This window comes from Sceloporus undulatus, chromosome 8 (assembly GCF_019175285.1).
Source record: "Sceloporus undulatus isolate JIND9_A2432 ecotype Alabama chromosome 8, SceUnd_v1.1, whole genome shotgun sequence".
Taxonomy (NCBI): Eukaryota; Metazoa; Chordata; class Lepidosauria; order Squamata; family Phrynosomatidae; genus Sceloporus; species Sceloporus undulatus.
Genome location: NC_056529.1, coordinates 30,946,746 through 30,965,694, shown reverse-complemented (window position 1 = coordinate 30,965,694; position 18,949 = coordinate 30,946,746). Strand labels below are relative to the sequence as shown.

Sequence of the window (18,949 nt, the reverse complement as noted above, 5' to 3'; positions counted from 1 at the left end):
CTGAATCCATCTTGTGAGGTTACTATAATAGCATGTCCTTCTAACTGTTTAATAACCTTTTTAATTTGCTTTGGATTTCAAGTTGAAATATACATGCGCAACTGGAATAGAGATGTTCCAAAAGGTTGTCACAAGTGGGCACAGGATGGCAGCTTCTTACATGGACCAGGTATTTTCAGCAAATTCATTCTTGGCAGGACCGGGTATGATCTGTATTTCAAGTCAAACCGCATTCCTATACAGCAGTCTACTTTTGTGTTTTGCAATGGAGAAGGCACCAGATCCTGGCTGATCTTGCAAGTTAATCATTTCTTCCCTAAAACTGTTTCCTTTATGCATTTCAGACAAGTGGTTCATGAAGAAAACACATTGAACGTGAGAGACTGTGGAAGAATGCACCATGGCATGCGCCACCTTAACCGTTGCAATATTGTGGAAGGGTCCATCCTTGAAGGCTTTACACACTTTGGGTTTAGCTCCTGCCAGATGCTTCAGCAAACACCAGCTGGCTCTTGCCGCTCAGAACTTTTCAGATTACGAATCCATCCAAGAACAATATAAGCCAGAGGTGCCAGAATACTTCAACTTTGCCAAAGATGTGGTGGACAAGTGGGCCAAAGCAGAAAGGGTATGACTTGCTGTCGCTTCTTCATGTTTGATCTCAAGTCTTTCAAATGTGCATCTTGACATTCTGGGTGGAGGGTTTTCTAAATTCTTTGTAGCCAAAATGACTTAGGGAGCTGGGGATGTTCAGTCTGGAGAAGAGATGGTTCAGAGGTGATATGAGAGCCCTGTTTAAATACTTGAAGGGATGTCATACTGAGGAGCAAGCTTGTTTTCTGCTGCTCCAGAGACTAGGACCCAAATGGAGCAATGGATGCAAGCTCCAGGATAAGAGATTCCACCTCAACATTAGGAGGAACTTCCTGACAGTAAGGGCTGTTCAACGGTGGAACAAATTCCCTCGGAGTGTAGTGGAATCTCCCTCCTTGGCGGTCTTTAAGCAGAGGCTGGGTAGACATTTGTTGGGATGCTTTGACTGAGAGTTCCTGCATGGCAGAATGGGGTTGGACTGGATTCTATGATTCTATGTCCAACCCGTTAATCCAGAAAGAACACAGCTAAATCACTCCAGACAGATGGCCATGTAGTCTATTTAAAAACTATCTTAAAAAAATTAATTCTGATGTTGAACAGTTACCCTGAGGGGAAGGTTCCCAATCTTTATACATCCCTGCATGTATCTAGAATGCCTTGCCTGTAGCTTCAAGATCAAAATGCAAGTGTTTTTACACAGTTGACTCTGTTGTTTCATCAGGAAGGAAAGCGGCTTTCAAACCCAGCTCTGTGGTGGGTCAGCGAAAACAACCAAGTTAAGTGGAGCTTTGTGGAGTTGTCGGTCCTTTCCAAGAAAGTGGCCAGAGTGCTTTCTGATCACTGCAGCCTGAAGAAAGGGGACAGAGTGGTAGTCATCCTGCCACGCATCCCTGAATGGTGGCTCTTGAATGTGGCTTGTATCCGAACAGGTTGGTAGTAACAACGTTCATTTGTCAACTCATGTATTGCCTAGAGATCAAGGTGGAGTGAGAGATCTGAATCCCTCTTTATATGGATCCATATCTTTCCCCATTTTTTTTTGTTTGGAGGTTAATGCGGGGGGTGTATGTGTGTGTGAAAGAGAGAGATCAACAAGCAGAACTTAACATGACAACATCAAGGTTTGCTTTTTGGAATTGTATATATTAATGTTTTCAAGTTGTGGATGCTTGAATCTGTGGATACAAAATCTGTGGCTTGTTAGGGCTGACTGTATATGGTACCTCACTGCCCGACACAGACAAATCAGAGACTGTAGTGTTCAGATTTAAAATGTCTAACTACTATTTGTTCAACATCCCTGATCAGGATTGCAGGCTTGTAATTCCTGAAAGGTATGTGGCTGTTTTCCTCATGTAATGAAGACAGCATCCTTTACATCTGTATTAATCACATAAACAAGATTGCAGGACTGACATGTCATGTTTTGTTTAATAAACTAAGCCTTGCCAATCATTGCATTCCTATAAGTGACATCTTAAGATACATACAGGTCATGCAACATGTGGCATCACAAAGGTATGATGCAGGATTGCTGGTTTCATTTTTAAGTGGCAGTTTTTACAGCCATCTCCATATATGAGAAGGCTTGGGGAAAACTGTGGTCGGAGACTTGCTGATGGCTGTAGCAAGACATTCAGAATTTGCAGTCTATGTGTATGTGTATGTATTTGTGTCTGGTGCTTCTTATTGTGGAAATACCATTCTTACATGCCACTATTCTGCACTCACTCCTAGAGGCACTATAACTGCACAGACATTGTTCACCCAACATCAACTCTTTTTCCTTGCTTTATACTAACATAGTTGAATACATTAGTCTGGGTGCTGTGCAACGCTGCCTTTCAGTGACACCTAAAGTCTCCAGTGATCTCATGTCCAATGAAAATGAGACCCTGTAGTGCCGTCCTCACTTCTCCTCAGCAGTTGAAAGAATATGACATTAATATTAGTCTTCCTGATTGGATCATTTCATTAGGTACCATCATGATTCCCGCAACAACACAGCTGACCTCAAAAGACATTCTGCACCGACTGCAGACATCACAAGCCAGGTGTATCATCACAGACCAGGTTCTGGCCCCTGCTGTAGATTCAGTTGCTTCCAAATGCCCATCTCTAGAATCCAAACTGATTGTGTCCAGGGAACCTAGAGAAGGATGGCTAGACTTCAACCACTTGCTGAAGTAAGTACACAGAGTTGGTTCACAGGTGGAAGGGAGATCTATTTTCCCCGGAACGGGCAGATTTTCTGTTGGGAAAAACCTCATGTTTAATTAATTTAGCTCAATTCAGAACTGTCCCAGGCCCTAAAGTTTGTGGGCTACATCCTATGATCTTGGGACAGACCCTGCTAATGTGAGTATTTAATTATTCATTAGGTACTAACTGCAGTTACTCACAGCTTGTTATTCAGAGAGTGAAAGAGAACCTATTTTCCTACTTGGGAATTAAGATAAAAATCTTAACCAATAGGCTTGTTCCTAGTTATTACAATAATTATTTACAATAGAACAATAGTTTCCAAGTCCTACTTGTTTAATAACAGCATTGACAAAATTATATTTACCCTCTTGGTTACACTGCCAAAATGCAGCTTGGGAAAACTGGGGATGGATTTTTATATGGAAACACGGCGAGTTCCGATACAGATCTATGAGCAGATCAACAAGGAGAATGAAGTGCAATAACAATAAGGAATGGAATAAGAGAGATCCGTTCATGCCTTCCTGTAATTCATGGAATAATTAGCATTGGTGACCATGTTTGCTGGTGTTTGATTCTATGAGTTTATATTCTTTGTCTTTCAGACTTGCGCCTGCTGAGCACAACTGTGTGGTCACAAAGAGCCAAGACCCAATGGCAATCTATTTCACCAGCGGTACAACTGGTGCTCCAAAAATGACTGAACATTCTCACGGCAGCCATGGAATTGGACTTGGTATTAATGGAAAGTATGGAAGAGTTTGTAGGTTGTTGTATGTATTTTGTTCCCAGTTTCTTTTTGTCATACCAAGATACTGCCTGCAGTCCTAAATCTACTTTGAAACACATAATGAAGAATTCGCTAAGGCTTAGAGCTTACTTACAGCATAATCATTTGCAAACTGGACATTATGTTTCAGTCAGTCATGAATCCGTAAGGTTGCTTAGTTCTACGATTTGTGGGGTTTGAAGTCATGACCTATAGCAATATTTTGTTTCCCCTGCTTGGGTTATATTTCACACCTTTCTCCCTATTTCTTAGGTATTGGCTTGATTTGACCCCTTCGGACATAATGTGGAATACGTCAGACACTGGCTGGGCAAAATCAGCATGGAGTAGTGTTTTCGCGCCATGGATTCAAGGAGCATGTGTGTTTGTACACAACATGCCTCGTTTTGAGCCAAAGCCTGTCCTTGAAGTAAGTGCATATTAATATTTAGCTCAGAATAGGACTTTCATTTGGCATCATCTTAAAGTACAGTTCACCCAACCATACTGTTGGCTCATTGGAACCATAGAATTTGACAGCCCTTTGCATTACTTCTTATCCTGATCACAGTACTAAAACATCACATCAAAGCACAGTTTGCATGAACTTTGATTCTTGAAGCCGGGCTGCAAAGGCATGGCTTCATTTAGAGTTGCATATTTCATTGCAAAAGAAGTAATGGGTCAGACACTTTAGTGGGAAGTTCAGGACTTTTTTTACTTAAGTAATAAAGGAACAGTGTCTTCTGTATGAGGGTTGATATAATATAAATCATGGTAATGCTGTGAAAGTTGCCTAATAAACCAGTCAGCTGGAAAAGTTAAACACACACATCCGTACCCTTTTTTGCCCTTATTTGTTGTTCTTTAGTGGATGTTACGGATTGCAAAGAAAAAAGAAATAAGATGTGGGTCTGGATGTCTATATAGCATTAAATCAATTTTGTCCTCTGTTTTTTATCACCATATAGACTTTGTCCAAATTTCCTATCACAACTTTCTGTTCTCCTCCAACTGCTTACTGAATGCTGGTACAACACAAGTTAACCAGGTAGGATGAGTTATTACCTATAATTTTAATGTGTTTTAATAGAACAGAAAACAAGCTTGCTCCATCCTGAACATGACATCCCTTCAAATATTTAAACGTGGCTAACATGTCACTACAGTCATATGCAGGCACGCTTTATGCAACTTTCAGCTTACGCTGATCATAAAAGGCAATGGTGTATGCGCCTGTGGTGTGTGCACCATGCCATGCCACATACACGAGCCCCATTGTTTTAAATGGGGCTTGAGCATCTGTGGAATTTCCCTTACATGGGGGGGGGGGGTTTGCCTGCCTGTTCTTGACACAGTGAACTACAACAACTTCAGGTACTGATTTGCTAAACCGTACACATCCATGCACACACACATTGTAAAATCCAAAACCCTAATCCTTTAGTTTTATACTTGATTGTATGGCTTTTAAAAGTTAACAGCCACCTTTCTTCTTCCTCTTCTTTGTCCAAAGTTATAAGTTCCACAGTCTCAAACACTGCCTCAGTGCTGGAGAACCCATGAACCCAGAAGTGATGGAAGATTGGAAAACAGAAACTGGGCTGGATATCTATGAAGGCTATGGGCAGACAGAAACAGTAAGCTGAGCTGTGTGCTTCATGGAGGGGCAGACTATTCTCTTTCTGTATTCGGAAAGCTGTAATTAACTTTCATATTATTGTACAAAAATATGAGGAGGTGACATTCCACTCATACAGTACTATAATATTGTGTTGCTGTTGTTGTTAAACCTGCAAGTAATCCTTTAGATTAAGTGTGAGGAACATCTGCTGCCCCACTGTTTTGAATTTTAGTTCCTCGAAGCCCCCAGAAGCTATGGCAATGGTTTATGGAAACTGTAGTCCAAAATGTCCAGAAGGTCAAAGATTTCTTATTCCAAAGTTAAACATTACTCATTTGATCAATGTGTAGCTGGGTTCATGTGGGGCTTTAGTAAATACCTCTCACCCAGTCTATTGAGAAGCTGCTTGATAACTGACATCACCAAACATCATATGTGTACGGAGACAGGGATACACACTCCTTTCAACTCTTGCATTTCAGCCATGCTTTATTTCTCTCAACTTGTCATAGGTGCTGGTTTGTGGGACTTTCAAAGGGATGAGAATTAAGCCAGGCTCTATGGGGAAACCTTCTCCAGCCTATGACACTCAGGTACTGTATGCACTTGTGGAGTAGGACCCCTTTGACTGGGACCCATTACTACCTTGCCATTAGGAAAAGCTTCCTGGCAGTAAGAGCGGTTTGGCAATGGAATAGGCGACTACAAAAGGTGTGGCTGTCCTTTATGGTAGGCTTTTAAACTCAATGGCTTCCTAATGTAGTCCATTCTACCTCCATCAGATCTCCCATCCCAATTTGTAATGTATCATTTCAAAAAATTGGAGAACAAATATTGGCATTCATTTGGTATGGTTTGTTTGCTTTTAGATAGTTGATGAAGAAGGTAATATTTTGCCTTCTGGAAAGGAAGGTGACATTGGTATCCGAATAAAACCTACAAGGCCATTTTGTCTTTTCACTCAGTACACGGTAAGAACCAAAAGAGCACAGCCAATTAAAAAATGCAAATTGAAACTATTAGCTTATTTGCATATTGTCCCACTGAATGCTTACTAAATTTTATGGTATTCTGTGACTTAGTTTCTTAAAGCAAACTGCATTTATTTGTAACAATTAAAATAATTTTAAAAATTCAATACATAGCCACTGCAAATTCACTACTATCAGCAAATGAATGCACTTTATCAGTGAGCACCTATTCATCTATACCAGGATGATCCAGAAAGAACAGCTTCAACCATCCGTGGGGATTTCTACATCACTGGGGACAGAGGAATCAAAGATGAAGACGACTACTTCTGGTTTGTAGGAAGAGCAGATGACGTCATCAATTCAGCCGGGTAACAATTCACACACACAACCTGCGCAGTCTAGACTTATAAGCATTTCATAGAATCAGAGAATTGTAGAGTTGGAAGGGTCATCCGATCCAACCCCTCTGCCATACACAACATGCTCCCAATAGAAAGCCATCCAGCCTCTGTTTAAAAGCCTCCAAAGAAGACTCCACCATTTTCCAAGGGAGTGTGTTCCACTGTCAAACAGCTCTTACTGTCAGGAGGTTCTTTTTAATGTTAAGGTGGAATCTCTTTTCCTACAGTTTGAATCCATTGCTCCGGATCCTATACTCTCGAACTGCAAGAAACAAAGTTGTTTTATCTTCAGTATGTTAACAGGGTTACCATATCACCTCTTAACCTTCTCTTCTCCAGGCTAAACATACCCAGCTCCCTAAGTCACTCCTCAGAGGGCATGGTTTGTAGACCTTTCACAATTTTGGTCACCCTTATCTGGATACACTTCAGCTTGTCCACGTCTTTTCACCTGTGGTGCCCAAAATTGGAGACAGTACGCTAGGTGAGGCCTGACTAAAGCAGAATAGAGTGGTACTATTACTCCCCTTGATCTTGACACTACAGTGGTACCTCGGGATACGAAATACCCAGGTTACGAAATTTTCGGGATACGAAAAAATCCCATAGGAAATCATTGTTCCGGGTTACGAATGTTTTTTCGGGATACGAAGAAAATTTTTGGTGCTTTTTTCGGCTTTTTCGCACGAAACGCGGCTTTTCCCCATTAGCGCCTATGGCAATTCGGCTTACGAAGGCTTTTCGGGTTACGAAAGCGGCCGCGGAACGAATTAATTTCGTAACCCGAGGCACCACTGTACTATACTTCTACTAGGACTCCTAGATCCCTTTCACATGTAGTCTTGTTAAGCCAACTGTCCCCTGTCCTATATCTGTGAATTTCATTTTTTCCCTTCACTCAGTGCAGTGCCTTACATTTTGTTAGTTTTTGCTCAGCTTTCCAATCTGTTATGATCATTTTGAATCTTGATCCTGTTCTTTGAGATATTAGGTGCCCCTCCTAATTTAATGTCAATTTGAGACAGGTGAAGTATATCTAATCTTCTTCTTTTTCTCAAAGATACCGCATTGGGCCATTTGAAGTGGAAAATGCATTGATAGAACATCCTTCGGTAGTAGAATCGGCTGTTGTTAGCAGCCCAGACCCTGTGAGAGGAGAGGTAAAAGGGCTGACTTTTGTTACAGAGGAATGCATTTAAATGAGGGACTTGCAATGAAGGAAGAGTCATGAGGTTTTAAATGAACAATGACGAGAATATACTAAATTTTCCAGTGAAACCCCAGGTCCATCTAGCTCTGTATCGTCTACAACAGGACTGGGCATATCTCTACCAGTCCAGCTTGGAAATGCTGGGAATGAAATCTGAGGTCTTCTGCACACAGAACCTTTTGCAGAGGGGAGTTGCTTCAAACACTTAGGTCTGTTACAGACTGCCCAAATAAAGCTGCTTCGGGTCTCTTTGGAGATATGCTGTTTAAATGATGCATGGGTCCTAAGAGTCCGGAGGTCGCGCCAAAGCCACACTCCATTCCTAAGCACTGGAGTGCAGCTTTGGTGCAGCTTCTGGACTCTTAGGATGCATGCATCATTTAAACAGCATACCTCCAAAGAGACCCAAAGCAGCTTTAATTTGGCAGCCTGTAACAGACCTAATTAGTTGCCATTTTCTGTACATTTTCCAACCCACCAATATATTTCTCAAGGCAGAGGTTCTATGAATGCTGCTGCATGCTTCTGCACAAATTCTGTGTATATTTGAGCACATGTGTGTATGTCTGCTTGTATAATATTATTGATTTTTAAGCTTTTGTTGTCAGCAATTACACTTTTTGCCATCTTTTCATCCAGCATCGAGCAGCTGTCTGAACAGATTGGGAGACAGTGATTTGCAGATAAGAAACCCTAAGTATCTGAACAAAGCATAGAAAGCTGCTCCATGCAGAGTTCACTTGACTTCTGTAGACCATCTGGAATGAGAATGGAAACTGAAATGCTGAGCACCCTCAGTTTACATATATATCTTTTTAGAATTGTAAATCCTATGCAATCAATAAGGACTGCAAGCCCCAGAACAGTGGCCTAGGCTGATATGAGCTTTTTATGATGGGATAAACAGGCAGCAGTCTCTAAGCCATTTAGGTTTAAAGTGGCTTAGTCCCTGCAATGTGCTTAAGTACAATAATCTGGTTTAAGAGATTTGTACTTGCTCCTCAGCAACCCACAAAAAGGTGCTGCCACACTTCAACTCTTTCTGTTAGAACTTCATAAATCTTCCATTTTATAATATGCCAAACCTTTTCTCTTATATTTTAAGGTTCTGAAAGCTTTTGTGGTTTTGGCACCTAACTATGTTTCACATGAGCCAGAAGCATTGGTTAAGGAACTACAGGACCATGTAAAAAAGGTCACTGCCCCTTACAAGTATCCCAGAAAGGTAAGCCGTTATCATGTTGTATGATGCCCCTCCTCAAATCCCTACACTGGCTTCCTGTCCTCCCCAAATTTAGTGATCTTACTTCCAAAAGCCTTGTTGTCACCTGCCATTTCTTTCCTCTTAAACCCTTACATTCCCATTTCTTTGGCCTTCATTCATCCCGAACCATCATGGTTCAGAAACAAACTCTTTGTGAACATGGCCACATAGCCCAAAAAACCCACAAAAACTATGTATACACATTAGATGTCACAACAAACCTAACAGGGGTGAGAAAACCCCTCCTGTAAGCCTGCTATGAGTAGAAAGGCAGCATAAGAGCAGACTCAGATATATGGAACCTATTTTCAGCACCACTGGACTGATCTTCTGCATCCATTACAAGTCTCCGATGTTTTGTACAGTTCCTAATGTGCTCTGCCACTTCATTTTCCCGTCTTGTCTTTTCAGGTGGAGTTTGTGCCACATCTGCCAAAGACAATCAGTGGGAAAATCAGGAGAAACGAACTGCGCAAGAAGGAATGGGGGAAAGCTTAGAGTTATCGCTATTTACTTCCACTTTGTTCTAAGAATGAAAAGTTTTATATCGATTCCTTGTGTCCTAGTAAGGTTTTGTTGGACTAGTATCTATCTTTAAAGGGCCATGCTGCAAAGCTAACACATCCAAACCTTTTAGAAAATCTTGATGTATACAAGCAGGGAACAGTCAGACACTCGATGGGTACTTGCAGTTAAAAATTCCCCACAATTGCCCCTGCCCCATTCACTTTATTAAAATCCTAAAGCAGCTTGCCAGGTTAAGCATAGTGCAAGCTGAATTCCAGATGTTGGATTTCATTGAGCAAAGAACACTGTGTACCTTGCAAAAAGTTCCCAGTGTGTAGAAATTAACAACATAAATCTGCAAGGAGTTGCAAGATCAAACTGGTGCCTTGTTTGTACTCATCTTGGAATGTTTGAAGGATGAATTAAGTTTAGCACAACACACATGTTCTTGACCAGAACACTATGGATTCCAGAGCAATGAGGAGGCAAACTGTCTACGGTTCAAAACACACTGCATAAATAATCCAGTTTGAGACTGGTTTCACTGCCCTGGCTCATGAGTCATTTAGCCTTCATGAGTTTCATGAAACATTTAGCCTTCTCTTTCAGAGCCCTGGTGCCATGATATACTACAATTCCCAGGATTCCCTAGCACTGAGCTAGAACAATCAAAGTAGTCTCAAACTGGATTATTTCTGCAGTGTGTTCTGTACCAAAGTCTTGTGCACTGAAAAGTTAGAACTACAATTTGCTACAGAGTAAATATAGTCCTCTTTTCTCTACCACCACAAAGCCATTTTAAGTACACAAATTGGTTCAGATGATCTGAATGAGACTGCTCTGCCCACCTCCCTATGTGATATATATATGATATACTTGAAATCTGTCTAATTTCACATATGCATAACTCGATTTAATGTTACAATGGGGTGGGCAAGTTGTGGTCTTCCAGATGTTTGGCCCAAACATGCATAAATATCTGACTTAGATTTAGTAAATGTCTCTCCCACAATTTATGCATCCCTGTGTATATATGTTGGTGGCAGGATCACCTCCTTAATACAATAATTCAGTTTCCAAAACAAATATATTTGAAACTCACACCTGTGCCTGAGGACTGTCACCTTTTATACACACACAGATATAGAACATGGCTGTTTTTTAGGCTTTAACTATTAAATTCCTTGCCCAGTGAACTTCTATATATCTTTAAGTACGAATTTTGTGGTAGTAATGCAATGAAAAACCAAACCCATTACCAAGTAAATACTTTTTATTTGTTTGACTTTAATCATTTACATTTTGTAAAATGGTTAATGGCAATCTCAGTTTAAAATATTGATGAGCGCACACCAGACATTGGGGCCCTGAAAGCACCATCAATGCAGTATTTTATAACCTAAGCAGCCATTTACAAGCCAATATTGAAACCAGCTTTTCTATACTAGGAGGAAGCCAGTAATCTCTGTTGCCATGCATACTCCACTACTTTTAATGGGCTTGAATTCTGCTCTTTATATCAGTTAAGGAATTGGTACCTCTATTTTCTAACTAAATATGGTTTATTAGTTTAACTTTCTTCAATGGTAGCTTGGTATAAGGTCTTAACTTTTCCATCGTATCCGTCAGCTCAGATACTGTGGGGCTGAAATAAACACGTTGATAGAAACAAAACATCCCAGCATTAGAAAAACCGACCATTTTACTAGGGAGGGCTTGAGCTACGTTACTGGAAATGTCAACCAGCAAATTCAGTTTTAAAAGAATGTGATTATTTCATTTCAGTAATAAAAAGACAAGCTTTTTAAAAAATATATTAAAACCATGATGCCTGCTTTATTTCTAATGGCTTTTTAAAGTCAGATTAGCCATAACACCACTGTTAGACCTTTTCAGGGTCATGGATCATCTCTTGATCCCATGCTGAGTCCCACAGTTTTGTTTCTTGATTTTTAATTTTAATATTTTTTAATTTTTAATTAATATTTTTTTTACTTTAGCCATTTCATACAGGGTCTCCATTTGCACCATGATCTACAGAAACAGAACATACTGGGTACATAACGCTAAGGTCCACCCTTAATGAGTGCTAGTAAGAGCCGGCTATTCCCGCAATAAAGGAATGCATAAATGGAAATGCTGAACTACGTTCGCATCGAAGGCCGGAGACCCAAGCATTTTCTTTGAGCATTTTCTGAGCTTCCTCCAGTCGATACAAGCCCTGCAGCGTTTGAGGCAGAAGGCGGAGGTGTGAGCTTCTCCTTTAGAAGCGTGTGCTCCCATTTGAAATAACCACAGCCCTTTCGATTCCCCTCCTTCTTTCCAACAGGACAGCTATAGAATGTCCTTCCATGATTCGGACCACCGTTTGAAACATTTAGCCTCCTCGCTCTTCGGCCGCATTTGCACATAGGAGGGGTCACTCGACCAGTTTCTATAGGCCTAAAAGATTGGTTTAAGTTAACAGAGGATTTTAAAATGCCAGAAGGTATGCTAGATAGACCTGACCTGAATGGTAAAGAGTTGCTAGGTGATGCGACTTTATCTTCATGTATAGTAAAAGGTGGTTTTTTTGCTGGAGGCAGAGATTTTGGACTGGAAGGCTTCCTCTTAGGAGGGTTGGGTGGATGTGTAAATTGTTTTTTTCCATCAGTGTAAGTAGTATTTGCCTTTGAAGGAGGGAGCTTAAATAAGGAAGTATTGCCACACTTATTTGGGTCTGTTCTTGTGTTATAAATAACAGTACCAGGACTTTTATAAACAACAGATCCTGATGGGTCTACGTTCAGAGCACCTTCACTGACATTTTCAACTACTACATTCGTGACATTTGATTCATTCATACCCATTTTATCTCCAGCCACAAGTAAATCCTTATGGTTTGGCTCATCTGTAGACTGCAAAGAGTCGGAACTGTGATCGCCTTGTGATTCTGGTATTAATGCAACATCCTCCCAATCGGCCAACATTGATAAACAGTCAGGAGTAGTACTTATATCTGTGTCAGAAATATTTACAGTAGAAAGAGTAGTAGGGACCAAAACCAGTCCTGTGTTGCTTGCTGAAAAATTTGAAATGAGATGCCCATGGTTTAGCCCACGCTGGGTTTCTAAAGGGTTGCAGTAAGAAGCCTGAAAACAGTCAAGAGAAGAATTGAGTCCTCTGTTACATTCATTGGTCTTCTTACTGTTGCTTGACAGAACATTGGTATTCCCATGCAAACATACAGGACTGAACTCTTGCTGTTGATTCTCCTTGTTATTTTCTATTTCACTAGCAAATTCACCATTTCTGCTTTGGTCCAAACATGATGCTTGTGCCCCATCACTGCTTGCCAAAGGTATGCCAGCACTAGGTTTCTCATTCAAAAACCTGGCAATAGAATTCTTTGGAGGTACCTAGATTTCATAAACAAATGAAGAGAGTGTGGGAACGAATAACAGAGATGTCAAGAGCAAGTCAGAAAAAAACCATGTGCCTTAGAGTCTCAGGATGAAATTCAAGTTCAAATTTGTTTCAGTAAAGGGTTATTTTGTTTATATTCTTCAGTCACGTGCGGCAAAAAGAAAAACCGCTCACCTTATCCAAAGTTTTAGTGATTTTCAACACACATCCATCGCGGATCATCCTCCAGGCAAGACGAGCCGTATTCCGGGAATCATCCAGCCCTTGGGAAAATGCAGACTCTTACTATTATATGGGCTTGTATGTGCTCATACCACAACATGGAAACATTACTTTTGGGAGCTACAACTGCCAGAGAAATTCGAGGAGTTCTAATCTAAAATATATGCTTTCCCAAGTCATATACAAAACAAGGAGTAGATGACTCCAGCTGTTAGGAAAGAATGCATAACTATTCCTACCACCCACATATGAAACCTCAACACTGTCATAGCCTCCCCTGACTTCAGACCCTTAAGATACACTGGACTACGTCTGCTATCATCCCCATCCATTATGGGAAACTATATCTTAATGTATTAACACTTTAAAAACTCACCAGAATGCTCTCGTCCTGCAAATATAATCCCCACATCCTGAAGAGCGCCATTTAATCCTTGTGGCTTCCTGGCGTAAAAAAGCTATGAGCAAATATATTTGAACACACAGCATTAGTTGATCTGTTCTATTTGAATGGCTCCAGGTTCTTTGTTCCAAAATGTAGTTCTTCACATACACACATCTCTTTATTGAGTAAAAGGACAACAGATAGTCACAGTCATACTCTGAATGGATACAATCCTACCTTACTATGGCCTACTATAACCGCTGAATACAGAATCGGTATAAAGTGTTTTCATCATCATTGGCTTTGCATATTATACACACTAAAGAACAAACATGTGAACACAATAGCTTGGGAAAGGTTTTTTTAAGACACAAAATTTAAACATTATTTTTAAATCAACCCCAGATATATAATCACTTCATCTTGTTGGTACTTTTACCTTGTAAGTTGCTCGGAGATCAATCCAGGAGTTTAAAATATCAGGTTTCCACAGCTGTTTTCGTTTACATTCATACTGCAAACAAACCCCCAGGTCCCAGTCTGTACAGGAGATAAACAAACACAATACGTTTTCATGCTTTATGCCCACTACTATAGTGAAACTGAATTGGATTTATTATAATTGTTGCCACAACTTTCAGTGTGAAATCTTCACTTTGTCTGTTCAGCCTTCCTTATTATGTTAGAAACCTAAGGAAATCATCTAGTTAGCATCTTGTCATGGAAAGACTGAAATGTATATGATAACTTGCCAAGTGATGTGGAGTAATTGTGGAAATCTAAGCTGTATCTGCCTGCTTGGCTAGTGTGAATCAAAAATGGCCCTGTACAGACAGGCCAAAATAATGCTGCTTCGGGTCACTTTGGAGGTATGCTGTTTAAATGATGTATGTGTCTTAAGAGTCCGGAAGCCACACCAAAGCCATGCACCAGTCCTAAGGACTGGAGCATGGTTTTCGTGCGGCTTCTGGCCTCTTAAGATGTGTGTGTCATTTAAACAGCATACCTCCAAAGTGTCCCGAAGCAGCTTTATTTTGGCCTATCTGTACGGGCTCCATGAAAGTGCAAGGTCAAATATGGTGAAGTATCAGACTCAGGACAAGGATGGAGGTGATAGTAAGATTTACAAGGGTAGGACTTCTCCTTTTGTGTCGTGTCTTTTTAGATTTTAAGCCTGAGGGCAGGGAACCGTCCAATTAAAAAGATTGTATTTACAGCGCTGTGTAAATTTACAGCGCTTTATAAATAAAGGTTGATAATAATAATAATAATAATAATAATAATAATAATAATAATAATAATTCCTGTTGCTCCTTCCCATGCCTAACAGAAACAAGAAAGTCTGCAAATTCTTCATTTCTATAGGCTGCAAAGTTACTTTCCATTTCTATTCTCACCTTTCTACAGCAACATGAATCCTCCTTCTCACTCATGGCTTCATGTACCCACATCTCCAACAGCTCACCCCTGCAGTGGTTATGGGATAGGGGCTTCTTTTTTGGGGCCACAAGTCTAAGAAAGAGCCCTTCGGTGTAGGCTCTTTCTCTCTGCGGTGCCTCCATAACACCACTGGGAAGGAATAAGATGGCAAAATTCTCCATCCCAGACTAAATGTTCCAACTGCTGTTGATGATTCTTGAAGCTGCCCTGTCCCATGTCTTTTCAGGCTCAGACCCCACTCCCCGCCTTTTGAAACACCATGAATTACCTGACCATGTAACAAAAGCGCACAATTTGCCTTCAGAAGTAGCACAGCACGAATGGCCCGAGGCAAAAACGATGCCTTTTTCCTTTTGTATCTTTTGGATCCATTTGGAAAACTGAGACAAGCATATACGCAAAGGGACACCTTCATCAACTTGGTCCTTTAAAAAGACAGAAGGGAGAAGGGGGGAGACCAAGATATGTTTAAAGATTTCCAGTAGCATTTCAAACCTTGTTTCTCATTCGTTCTTCACTCAATGCGATATTGACAAAGGTACAGTATTATTTATGCACTTCCCGCACTAACTGAAACGACAAGCTTTGTGCACAAGCTGCTTACAAACCAAAATATGAAACCGTACCTGTTTTATGCCAGTTAGCTCAGTGCAAAATTCGGAAAGAATTGGGTGTTCTTGAGGCTGGACGTACATGTGAAATTCAGATTCAATTTCTCCATTTGAGGTGTTTAATAAAACTGCTGGGAATTCAACTGCCAAAGGAAAGAAAGCATATTTACATAAGCATTTCCAGCCTGCTTTAAAATAAAGCTAGTATTTATGTGAAAGTACTATTCTAAGTAATATAGGACCTGTACAGACAGGCCAGAATGAAGCTGCTTCGGGCCACTTTGGAGATATGCTGTTTAAATGATGCATGCGTCCTAAGAGTCCAGAAGAGTCCTTAGGACTGGAGCATGGCTTTGGTGCGGCTTCGGCTTCTTAGGACGCACGCATCATTTAAACAGTATACCTCCAAAGTGACCCAAAGCAGCTTTATTTTGGCCTGTCCGTATGGGACCATAATATAGCTATCCAAGTTCTGTATGCAGATGCAGTTAGTGAGATAGACTAGAACTTGGAAGAAAAATGTTCAAATACGCATTCAGCCATAAAATGTATGGAGTGATCTCTATACATGGATGATCCAATCTATTTCACAGGGTTGTTGTGAAGGAAAAAGAGGAAGGAGTGGACTGTATAAGCTGCAATGAGCGCCTAGAAAAAGGGAAGAATACAAATACAGTCAATTGATGAAGTTTATTCTCTGTCTCACAGAATGTTGCATAAATCGTACAGCTCCATTGACAAACTGCACTATTTATACTTCAACAAGTGTTATTTCCCCTTTTACTTACTTATTTCTTGACTATGACTCTTTCTTCCATCTTTCCAGCATGTCGACTCAAAGTCAATAACGATTACATAGTCGAACAACTGCCCTGAAATACCAAAGGATCTATGAGATGCTGTTATTTGTAACAGCGGGTCAACGTTTGCTTTGCAAAACGAACACAATACTCACGTAGTTTGGGTCTGCTGTGACTCTGGCCGCTGGGCGATGTTTTAGAAATCCTTCTAATAATGCCAAGCTGCCTATAATAAAATAAAGCAGATAGACCAGAAGAATGAAGTCGGAGGATAGCCATCTTGAGATAGCAGACTGCATATATGTACACTGCAAAAACATATAGTTCACTTCAAGTATTCAAGCAAGAGACACCGCAGACTAGTTTTGTGAGCTACTGATCCTTCTCTGTTGGAGAGCTCTGGGGCCACAATAAACTACAATTCCCAGGATTCCCTAGCACTGAGCCAGGGCAGTTAAAGCGGTTTCAAACTGGAGTGTGTTTTGGACCCTAGACTTTGTTCTCAGTAGGAATCGGAGCTTGGAAACGTGAGCTTGGGTCTCCCCTCCATCTTCCCTTTATTTATTAGTAGGATTCAAGGATATAGCCATGTTAGTCTGTAGAATCAGTATCTAGAGAGATCTTTTATAGCATCTTTGAGACTCACTGACCTAGACTTAAGTCTACTTTCTCAGATGCATTTGGTGGAGAGGAAAGCCAAGGACAGGCCTATATACATGTCAATAGTGTGTGAGGATGTCAGTTCAGATCCAAAACCCTTTGTGTACTTCCATACTTCATTTCCACACACAAAAGGTTCTGGATTTGGATTAACATCCTTGAATTGACACACTAATGGCACAGATGGGTCTGTCCCTGGCTTTGCACTCCACCACTAAGTAGGCTTAAGTCTTAGGGAAGCTCATGCTGTCACACTTCTCTCTTTTAGATTAGGTCCCAAACGCACTGCAGAAATAATCCACTTTGAGCCCGCTTTAACTGCCCTGGCTCAATGCTTAGCAATTCTGGGACAAGAGAGCTCTGGTGCTGCAATAAACTACACTTCCCAGGATTCCCTAGCACTGAGCCAAGGCGGTTAAAGCGGCCTCAGAGCGGGTTATTTCTGCGGTGTGTTTGGGACCTTGGTCTCAAAGGTGCCACAAGCTTTCCCTGCATGCTTTTATTCCGTGGCTATCCATCCCCCTGCGAGGCTGCTTCTTCCACCCCACAAATAAGCCCTCTACTCTAGTGAGGCTTCAGGGCCGGGGCTAGGCCTCACCTGGCCAACTGCTTCGTCGCCATGCCTACCGCTGCGATCACGTGACTCCGCCAAAGCGTCGCTCCTGAGGCCCATCGCGTTTCAAACCTCCCGCCAGGCCCCGCCCTATATCGATGCCCTCGGCAGCTCGGCTAGTCACGCCTGGCTCCTTCCAGCTGCGCTTTGAGCTCAAGGGCTCCCTTCCCTCCGCCTCCCCCTCAGGCCGAACCAAGCGATGGCCGAGCGAAGTTTCTCCTCGATGAGGCCCTTCTTCTCTCTGAGTCAGCGTCCGGCGAGGAAGCGGAGGAGAAGGCGAAATAAGCGCAGTAGTCCCCGCCTCGACAGCCTTTGCTCCGCTTCTCCCTAGTAGGCCACCAGTTGAGCACGAGCCAGCAGCGCCATGCGGCAGCTAACAAGGCCAATGCGATTCTAGGTTGCATCAATAGAAGTATAGTGTCTAGATCAAGAGAAGTAATAGTGCCACTCTATTCTGCTTTGGTCAGGCCCCACCTGGAATAATACTGTGTCCAGTTCTGGGCAAAACAATTCAAAAAGGACATTGAGAAACTGGAGCTATGTGTCCAAAGGAGGGCAACCTCTGATTCTATGACCATCCTTTGGCCAGCTGTCAATGGGATGCTTTGACTGAGAGTTCCTGCATGGCAGAATGGGGCTGGACTGGATCAGGGCCCTTCTTGGGGTCTCTTCCAACTCTAGGATTCTATGCTGCAGAAAAGGGACCTTCATGGTAAGGGCTAATGCTCTGTTCTAAGTACAGGTTTCGCATCAGGACTCTCAGATGTAGAGGCACTCCTGTGCAGCCAAACAGCTACAGTCTATAAAGCACATGCTGGTTTTCTTTTGGAGCTCCTTCAAGGGCTCCATTAGCCATCTCTATGGCCTGTTACAGACTGCCAAAATAAAGCTGCTTCGGGTCTCTTTGGAGGTATGCTGTTTAAATGATGCATGCACCCTATGAATCCGGAAGCTGCACCAAAGTTGCCCTCCAGTGCTTAGGAATGGAGAGTGGCTTTGGTGTGACCTCTGGACTTAGGACCCATGCATCATTTAAACAGCATACCTCCAAAGAGACCCAAAGCAGCTTTATTTTGGCAGTCTGTAACAGGTCTATGTTTGCAGTGTGGTCCCTAGCGCCTCTTCCTTTCCTGAGCCCCACTTGCACTTCTGGGTCATCTCCATGTACAGTTGAAGTCTGTGTTGCATAATTTTGCTTGCATGGGGAATCCATTCTACAATCCTATAGTTGCTGCACTCTTTTGTGGATGGGGATCACAGAA

The 18,949-nt window shown here is 41.6% G+C and overlaps 2 protein-coding genes across 3 annotated transcripts in view; one reads left to right on the top strand and one right to left on the bottom strand.

Annotated features, from left to right (window-relative positions):
• The window catches only part of LOC121914590 (acyl-coenzyme A synthetase ACSM3, mitochondrial-like), an 11,724-nt gene extending 2,129 nt beyond the window's left edge, over nt 1-9,595 (top strand). The window contains 13 exon segments of the mRNA XM_042438143.1: nt 345-628; nt 1,319-1,526; nt 2,576-2,783; nt 3,408-3,551; nt 3,845-4,001; nt 4,543-4,622; nt 5,088-5,211; nt 5,708-5,788; nt 6,065-6,166; nt 6,410-6,537; nt 7,631-7,730; nt 8,886-9,005; nt 9,456-9,595. Coding sequence (XP_042294077.1) covers nt 401-628; nt 1,319-1,526; nt 2,576-2,783; nt 3,408-3,551; nt 3,845-4,001; nt 4,543-4,622; nt 5,088-5,211; nt 5,708-5,788; nt 6,065-6,166; nt 6,410-6,537; nt 7,631-7,730; nt 8,886-9,005; nt 9,456-9,542 — 1,767 coding nt within the window. The 5' untranslated portion in view covers nt 345-400 and the 3' untranslated portion in view covers nt 9,543-9,595.
• Nucleotides 9,596-10,758: 1,163 nt separating this feature from the next.
• ERI2 (ERI1 exoribonuclease family member 2) lies at nt 10,759-18,006 on the bottom strand. 2 transcript variants are annotated; one of them, XM_042438142.1, is made up of 9 exons: nt 17,673-18,006; nt 16,570-16,640; nt 16,403-16,486; nt 15,630-15,757; nt 15,272-15,428; nt 14,003-14,103; nt 13,555-13,636; nt 13,131-13,219; nt 10,759-12,949 (listed from the first exon to the last, which is right to left on the bottom strand). In XM_042438142.1, exons 1-9 carry the CDS (start codon nt 17,693-17,695, stop codon nt 11,696-11,698), a joined length of 1,989 nt encoding a protein of 662 aa, XP_042294076.1. In that variant the 5' UTR covers nt 17,696-18,006; the 3' UTR covers nt 10,759-11,695. The 2 variants fall into 2 exon arrangements, with proteins under 2 accessions (XP_042294076.1, XP_042294075.1); XM_042438141.1 differs by lacking the exon at nt 17,673-18,006 and having other exon boundaries at nt 16,570-17,180.
• Between the last annotated feature and the right edge of the window lie 943 nt (nt 18,007-18,949).

Excerpts from the sequence above, each read along its gene's own strand:
- ERI2 (XM_042438141.1), bottom strand. The coding sequence starts at position 16,693 with ATGGCTATCCTCCGACTTCATTCTTCTGGTCTATCTGCTTTATTTTAT. Across the intron at positions 16,487-16,569 it reads TCACAGCAGACCCAAACTAC|GGCAGTTGTTCGACTATGTA; the intron begins GTGAGTATTGTG and ends TTGGTATTTCAG. Across the intron at positions 15,758-16,402 it reads GAGTCATAGTCAAGAAATAA|TTGAATTCCCAGCAGTTTTA; the intron begins GTAAGTAAAAGG and ends TTCCTTTGGCAG.